Source organism: Babylonia areolata, chromosome 9 (assembly GCF_041734735.1).
Source record: "Babylonia areolata isolate BAREFJ2019XMU chromosome 9, ASM4173473v1, whole genome shotgun sequence".
NCBI lineage: Eukaryota > Metazoa > Mollusca > Gastropoda > Neogastropoda > Buccinidae > Babylonia > Babylonia areolata.
Window position 1 is genome coordinate 30,515,116 of NC_134884.1, and position 8,842 is coordinate 30,523,957.

Below are 8,842 nucleotides of genomic sequence, written 5' to 3' on the forward strand. Positions count from 1 at the left end.
TCAGTGGCTCAGATTCTCCGGATTGAAAGTCTCTGTCATGTTACGGTGACTAACCAGCCAATAGCTCTTGCCAGCGTTGGATTTGTCCTGAAACAAACACGTCCACACACCTCTCATAAATCGTTTGAACTAGCTACTGATAGCCATGTTGAAAGTCATTATTGATCGTTTCATGTAAATGCAATAAATTGGCTCTGGTTAAAAAATCAATAAAGTATTTTTCAGAAACTGTTTCATCATCTTAATATGCATTTCTAACTTTCATAATAATACCTCTTTTTTAATTCAAAGAAATCGAACTAGAAACGGAAAAAATATATACTTAAAGATCAAGGTTATAGGAACAAAAAAGGAAAAGACAGCCGTTTTCAGTTTTTCGGTTGTTTGAATTATCAATAAAAATAAGGGTTATTAAGAATGGGAGTTATCGTTTCACCTGTTAGTGATCTGCGCTTTCCTGCAGAATCAAGAAAGTTTCTGAGTCTTTATTTTAAATAATAATAATGATGATAATGACAATGAATTTGAAATTGCTAGGAATAGCAACTTGCATGAAACAGTAAAAAACAACAACAACTGTACTTTGCACTCCTTCCTCTCAACACAGGTGAAGTATTTGAAGGTGGCGAGAGCAGTGTGCGCAGCATCGTTCAGCTGGATAGCTGACGGCAGGCAGGAATCACACATGCTCTGCGCGCGCCCCACAGCCTTTCCAAATAAGGACAGTCGTGCTACGTCAGATCCGGTGAGACCCATCACGACGTTTCCGGTTCCAAGACCCACGCGCAGACTCAGTCTGTCGTTCCGACAGTGTCTGCACGATGATACGGGATGATGAGTTCAATGAAAGCGAGATGGGTAAAGGAGCGCGCATACTCAAGGCATTCAAGCACACACTCAGATATATATAATATTTTGTCACCCCCTCCCCACATATTAGTTCTCTCTCTCTCTCTCTCTCTCTCTCTCTCTCTCTCTCTCTCTCTCTCTCTACATATATACATATAATATGGTGGTGGTGTGTGTCCATCGAGATCGATGATGACCATCGTTGTCATCCAGCTGGGGGATGGGGGGAGGGTGGTGGTGGTGGTGGGAGGGGGGGATGCTCATGAATCTATCTGTGAATGCGCAGATGGCTGAATAGTCCAATCTGCGCACGAAATGTTCGCTGACAGTTGGGGCAGACAAAGACCGGCATATCATTGTCAGGGAGCTTGTTTGCCCGTGACTTTCTGGCCTGCCTCTTCTGAGCAGCTGCAGCAGTCCTGTTGGCCTCGCACAACTTGGCGCCTTTGTGCACAGCAGCGCGCCATTTGTCACGGCCCACTGCAGATTTCTCCCAGGAGTCAGGGTTGATATCAAACGCTTTCAGAGAGACTTTCAGAGTATCTCTGAAGCGCTTCTTCTGACCTCCGTGTGATCTCTTCCCTTGTTGCAGCTCGCCATAGAAGAGCCTTTTGGGCAGTCGATGGTCTGGCATGCGCACCACGTGTCCAGCCCAGCAAAGCTGGGACTGCATCAGGATGGTGAAGATGCTGGGAAGGGTGGCTTTTGCAAGCACCTCCGTGTCTGGGGTCCTGTCTTGCCACTTGATGTTCAGTAGCTTCCTGAGGCATGTTGTGTGGAAGTGGTTCAGCTTCTTGGCGTGTCGGTACACTGTCCAAGTTTCGCAGGCGTACAGTAGTGTGGGGAGAACTACTGCTCTGTAGACCTTTAGCTTGGTCTCAAGACCAGTGCCTCTTCTGTTCCAGACATTTGCATAGAGTCTACCAAAGTTTGCGCTTGCTCTTGCAATTCTGACGTTCACTTCATCGTCGATGGTCGCATTTCGTAACAGTGTGCTGCCAAGGTATATGAACCGCTCCACCGCACTGAGTCTCTGACCGTTGACTGTGTTGTTGGGCTCAACGTGGGGTTTCCCTGGGGCTGGCTGATGGAGAACTTCAGTTTTCCTCGTGCTGATGATGGTAAGGTCGAAGTTCCTGCTGGCAGTGGCAAACTTGTCGACGCTGAGTTGCATGTCAGCTTCAGATCCAGCGTGGTCAAGGTGTGCTGTGAGGCGGTTTAGTAGGAGCCTGGCAAGTATCTTGCCTGCGATGGAGAGCAAAGAAATGCCCCGAAGGTTATAACAGGCTTGCCGGTTCCCCTTTCGCTTGTACAAGTGAACGATTGATGCATCTTTGAAATCCTGGGGGATCGTCTCTTCTTTCCACATGAGTGAGTACAGCTGATAGAGCTTCTCAGTCAGCACAGTGCCTCCATCCTTGTAGACCTCTGCTGCCAGTCTGAGCCAGGTGCTTTGCCACTGGATAGCAGACGGATTGCTTTCTGGGTCTCAAGAAGTGTTGGCGGATCGTCCAGTGCTTCGTTGATGGGGACTTGTGGGAGACGGTTTATGGCTTCATCATTTATGGAGGAAGGGCGATTTAAGACACTGTTGAAGTGCTCAGCCCAGCGTTCGAGAATTTTCTCCTTCTCGGTGATCAAGGTATTCCCATCTGCACTGAGGAGGTGGGATGATCCTGAGGATGTGGGGCCGTAGACTTCTTTTAAGGCATCATAGAACCTCTTCATATCGTGCCTGTCAGCATATCCCTGGATCTCATCAGCTTTGTCACTCAGCCACTTATCCTGCATATGACGTAACTTTTGCTGAACAGTCCTGCGGATGGCATTGTACGCATCCTTTTTTGATGTGGACTTTGGGTTGCTCAGGTAGGCTTGATGTAGACGGCGTTTCTCATCCAGAATCTGCTTGATTTCATCACAGTTTTCATCAAACCAGTCTTTGTGCTTTCTGGTCATGGGTCCCAGAGTCTCTGAAGCTGTACTATAGATCAGCTCGCGCATTCTGGTTGTCCAGAGAGGCGGATTCCAGACGATCTTCCAGCAGCTCCACAAAGGTCTGTTTGATGGTGATGTTTTTCAGCTTAGCGATGTTGAGCCGTTTTGGAGCCTTCTGGCCTTGGGGGCGTCTCTTGGGTTGGATTCGAATATTCAGCTTCAAGACTACAAGGCGATGGTCTGTCCAACACTCGGCGCCGCACATGGTCTTTGTCACACATGCATCTTGCCTATCCCTTTTCCTGACGATGACGTAATCTATGAGATGCCAATGCTTTGAGCGAGGGTGCATCCATGACGTTCTGTTACGGGTAGGTAGGCAGAAAACTGTGTTGGTTATCAGCAGTTCGTGCTTTGAACAGGTCTGAAGCAAAAGCAATCCATTTGGGTTGCAGTGGCCCACGCCGTGCTTTCCAATCACTCCATCCCAGGAGATGTTGTCAGAGCCAACTCTAGCATTGAAGTCCCCAAGAATGATGAGCTTGTCTGCTTTCAGGATAGCAGCAATGACAGAGTGAAGGTCCTCGTAGAACTTCGCCTTCACTTCATCCGGGTTGGTCACGGTTTGGGCGTAGGCACTGACAATGGTGAGGTGCTTCTGGCCAGATGCCAGTGGGAGTTTCATGGTCATAAGCCTATCGTTGAGTCCCTTTGGGATTCCAGTTAGCTTGCTGACAAGTGCTGTTTTTACTGCAAAACCAACGCCAGCCTCATGTCGCTCTTCGCTTCCTCGTCCACTCCAGAAGAAGGTGTAACCAGATCCCCGTTCATAGAGCTCGCCTTCGCCTGCAAGCCGAGTCTCACTCAAGGCTGCGATGTCGATGTTGTATCTGGCGAGTTCGGATGCAACTAGTGCCGTTCTCCTTTGGGGTCTGTCCGCGTCATCTCTGTCCAGGAGAGTCCGTATGTTCCAAGCACCAATGGTAAGAGGAACGATCCTTGTTTTTTTCTTTTCTTTCTCTTTGTTTCGACCGCTGATGTAGGGTCCCCGCCAGCCGCGGTATGCTGGCCAGGGTGATATAGAGCAGGCAATTTTTAGGGCACCTTTTCCAGCCCCTTCCTCATGCCAGGGAGGTGAGCAGTGCATTCCTAAAGAGGGCTGTTCAGACGCTCAGACGGCTGCCGAGCTCCATCGCTGCTCCTGTCGATGAAGAACGACCCTATGGCCTGAGCCGCCTGCGTGCAGGTCTGCTGCTGCGACTGCCAGTGTACCCACACCTGTCGTTTCGTCGCTCGCCTGTCGCCACAGGACTTCGGGGTGATGAAAGGATGAAGGATGAAAGGTCATTAAGGATGACTGATGACTTGCGCGATGAGTTTGTTTAAAGTGAACAGGATTTGCGCAACGTCGACCTCACTCTCTCGTCCGGGTTCACCAATTTCCAGTGGCAAGACTAAGTCGTGACGACTGGAGGATGAGCACGGATGCAGTGGATGACCAAGATATCCTTTCGGTGTCTCATCTTGCTCTCTGCACTCCACAGTGCGCTGCTGTAACCGCCTTCGTCTCCGTTGAACCGATAGTCTTCCGCAGATTCTACCGGATCCAGACTTCGCATGCATGGGTAGACACACCCCGGGGACCAACTGCGTGTGGCATGCACACAGCACGGTGGAGCTATATGTATATCGCACACACACACACACACATATATATATATATATATACATCTAATGGGAGGGGGGGTAGCAGGGAGGGGAAGCGATAGTCTGGACAATTCTCAGACACGAATAGATAGAAAATCCATGTCCAAGGCGTTTTTTTCATGCATCATAATATTAGTCGTTATGTAAATGTGATGAACGTGATGACTGATGAGTGACACATCACAAACTGCATCGCCAGTCGTAAGTAGTATATAACAAACAGTACTCTGGCTCTTACTGCTACAGCCGTGAGGGCCAGTTGATCTTTGGGGACCACCCCAACACCGACTGTCCTAAACCCCCCTTGGCTGAGAGAGATGGGGATGTAGCTTTGGGCAAGGCGCTCTTAGGAATAACCAAATTCTAGCCCTGATTGTCACAGTCGAATATGACTGACTATCATACATGTATGATAAGTGATGCTGTCATCATTATCATCATCATCAGAAACTGCTGAAATTTTCGCTGTACCGGGGTATCATCATCATCATCATCATCATCAGATATAGCTGAAGCTTACGCTGTACCGGGGTATCATCACCATCATCTTTATCATCATCAACATCAGAAACAGCCGAATGTTTCACTGTACCGGGATATCATCACCATCATCATCATAACATCATCATCGTCGGAAACAGCTAAATGTTTCGCTGTACCGGGGTATCATCATCATTATCATCATGATCATTATCAACATCATCACATCATCATCATCATCAACAACAACATCACCATCGTCTGAAACAGCTGCAGTTTTCTGCTGTACCGGATGGTGAAGGTGCTGGCCATGGTGAGGAGGTCCAGTGCCAGACAGGCGGCGGTCTTCAGGTGGTCAGCCGAGTGCTTGGTCAGGCCGACGGCCAGGGTGTAGCTGGCCCCGCCCCCCTCCACTTGCAGCACGTGCGGGAAGCGCGTGTCCAGCAAGGTGGTCACTCCCTGCTGCACGTCACCCACCAGCTCTATCACGTCCTGCAACAACACGGATATCTGTTACATCCTCCAACCACACAGATCTATGTCACGTCCTGCAACCACACAGGTCTCTGTCACGTCCTGCAACCATACGACTCTGTCACGTCCTGCAACCACTCGGTCTCTGTCACGTCCTGCAACCACTCGGTCTCTATCACGTCCTGCAACCACTCGGTCTCTGTCACGTCCTGCAACCACTCCGTATCTGTCAGTGTCACGTCCTGCAACTACACGGACGGTTTCTCAGCACGTCCTGCAACCACATGAACGATCTCTGACACGTCCTGCAACTACACGGTCCCTCATCATGTCCTGCAACTACACGGACGGTTTCTCAGCACGTCCTGCAACCACATGAACGATCTCTGACACGTCCTGCAACTACACGGTCCCTCATCATGTCCTGTCGCCTTTACCATATGCGAAGACATGAAGTCTGTCACGTGAGTCTTTTACAAAGATAAACTCTGGTACCTTTAACCATTCGCAAAGATGCAAACACTTATTACCACCTTCTGCTAAGACACAAACTCTATTACCTTCACCTTTGCCAAGAAAGTAATGAGACGACGTCCATTAATTTAAAAGGACGTGAAATCTATCGAATTCTTCTTCGGCAATGATCCAGTCAGAAAAATAACATATTTCCTATTACTGTGACAAATTGAACAACTTTTAGAGTGCGAAAGATCTGGATTAGTTCATTGTCAGTTTTGGAGTTCCATTCATTACCAGAGGTCTTTTACGAAGGACAAAACGTGGGGTTTGTTGTCCTTACACCAGACATGATGTGTGAATGAATTTTGTATGGTCGTGAAAATTACTGACGACAAATGAAATCTGTGCAAGCATGCACGAGTTAGTAAAAACAGTTCATATCTTGTTATCTTTATGCCATGTCATCAACGACCGCCATGTCTTGACGATTTTTTTTTCTACCCCACCCCAATTAGAAAAAAAAACTAATAAAAAGATGACCTTTTTAAAAGCAGACCTGATTATAAAGGACACTCCGAAGACTTTACTGAAATCTATGACCACAAATCATCATAAATCTCGCGGAATAGACATCTTCTCCCTACGCAAGAGTGTTTTTACCTACCTGCGGAGTGGACACACGGAGGAGATGGTCAATGCTGGCCACACACATGACCAGCACGGAAGCGCTGTCCACCAACCGTGGACTCAGGTCAGCACTGCCCAGAGCTTGTGCAATGGCGGGTGGCAACGTCATCAGCCTCTGCTGCCACCTGGCGTCTCCCGTGTTTGTCTGCCCACAGCAAGGCAAGGCAAGAAATTTATGTCTTGTACCCCCTGGGGACATTGAAACGACACACACATACATCCGTTACACACATCATACAAAAAAACAACAAAAAAACCCAGTGATGTAAAAATCTGAACAAAATGAAATCTTGATATAGAAAGAGCACACTCGAGCAAACAACAAAGACACTTCAACAAGTCAAATTTCCTTAATGATAGACAAAATGTAATCCATTATCAACAAATCAACAAAGTTCTATCGAAAAGAAATACAAATGCATGACTATTGCCAGCACTTTTGACATTTGAATGAACATGACGGGCGCAATAGCCAAGTAGTTAAAGCGTTGAATTTTCAATCTGAGGGTCCCGGGTTCGAATCTCGGTAACGGCACCTGGTGGGTAAAGTGCGGAGATTTTTCCGATCTCCCAGATCAACATATGTGTAGACCTGCTTGTGCCTGAACCCCCTTCGTGTGTATACGCAAGCAGAGGATTAAATACGCACGTTAAAGATCCTGTAATCAATGTCAGCGTTCGGTGGGTTATGGAAACAAGAACATACCCAGCATGCACATCCCCGAAAACGGAGTATGGCTGCCTACATGGCGGGGTAAAAACAACCATACACGTAAAAGCCCACTCGTTCATACGGGTGAACGTGGGAGTTGCAGCCAACGAACGAAGAAGACGAAGAATGAACAAGAAACGATTACTATGGTTTGGAGTTCAAAGTACAATTCGTTTGCTATATCCAGTCATTCATACAAACCAGATGCTCCTCTTGAAAAACGAAACAGCAGCCTGCTTGATTATTTCGACAGGTAATCTATCCAACCCACTCAAAGTTGTCGATAACCATTTATAAAGTCTCAGAAAATTCTTGTCATTTTCAGTCAAAGGGATGTCTTCTTATTGTATGAATTGGCTAACAGCAAGTCGCTGGGACGATGTGGACATGGTGGCTCGTTTTCCGTCCATTTCCACACCAAACGGAACTGGTGTGTCTTTATTATATAATTCTGACTCTCAGAGAGAAATCCAGAGTGGAGGAATGTGGCCTATCTTCGTCTGACAGAAAATTCAAGAGTCGAAGAATATGGAATTTTGTCTCTGGAAGAGAGATCCATAGTTAAGGAATATTGAATATCGTCAGTTTACAAAATATCCAGAGTTCGGGATGATGGCTTAGTTTTTGTTGAACCACTTGTTATGAATCTTCCCAAATGAATGGAATCAACATAGCGTTTGAAACGTTCTTAAAACACAAAGCAGAACCAGCGCCTCTAAGATCGTTCATGCAACCCAGCAGAGGTCTGAAGATGCAGCTTACCTGGGGGAGGACAGTGCCCGAGGACATGGTGTGGTGCTGGCTGTCGGCCTTGTCTACTTGTGCCCCCGCCATCAGGCGCTGAGTCTCCTCCAGCTGGTGGACGTATTGCAGCAAGGAGTCCAGCATGCAGTCAATCAGGGATCGTGTCTGGCACATGGAATCCAGTATACAGTCAGTGAGAGACCGTGTCTGACACATACATCCAGCATAAGGTCAATTAGGGACCGTGTCTGACACATACATCCAGTATACAGTAGATGAGGGCCCGTGTCCGACACATACATCCAGTATACAGTCAATGAGGGACCGTATCTGACACATGGAATCCAGCATAGTCAATGTGGGACCATGTCTGACACATAAATCCAGCTTACGGTCAATTAGGGACCGTGTCTGACACATACATCCAGCATACAGTCAATTAGGGACCGTGTCTGACACATGGAATCCAGCATACAGTCAATGAGGGACCGTGTCTGACACATACATCTAGAATACAGTCAATGAGGGACTGTGACCCATCCACACCACACACAACAAAAACCAGACACAGCACAGTACTTCACAGCACCTTGGGGCAGGCCCTTTTGAGAGCGGACAGCACGTGACGCGCGGAGGGTCTGGCCAGGGGGTCCATCTCCCAAGCCCCCTGCATGATCTCGCGGGCCTCCAGTGGGGTGTCCGGGGTGAAGAAGGGCCGCAGGGACTCACACACCACCTTGGCCAACGTCTCGCTGGGCGTCATGAAGGCACTCTGGTCGGCGTAGGGCATGT

The 8,842-nt window shown here is 48.0% G+C and overlaps 1 protein-coding gene across 1 annotated transcript in view; it reads right to left on the reverse strand.

Annotated features, from left to right (window-relative positions):
• LOC143285617 (uncharacterized) overlaps positions 1-8,842 on the reverse strand; it is a 31,928-nt gene continuing 23,086 nt past the window's right edge. Inside the window, exons 11-16 of the mRNA XM_076593015.1 lie at positions 8,640-8,842; positions 8,069-8,257; positions 6,572-6,739; positions 5,264-5,466; positions 583-814; positions 1-87 (exon numbers count right to left, since the gene is read on the reverse strand). The exon at positions 8,640-8,842 is cut by the window's right edge and continues 16 nt beyond it. Coding sequence (XP_076449130.1) covers positions 1-87; positions 583-814; positions 5,264-5,466; positions 6,572-6,739; positions 8,069-8,257; positions 8,640-8,842 — 1,082 coding nt within the window. The remainder of the gene's footprint in view (positions 88-582; positions 815-5,263; positions 5,467-6,571; positions 6,740-8,068; positions 8,258-8,639) is intronic.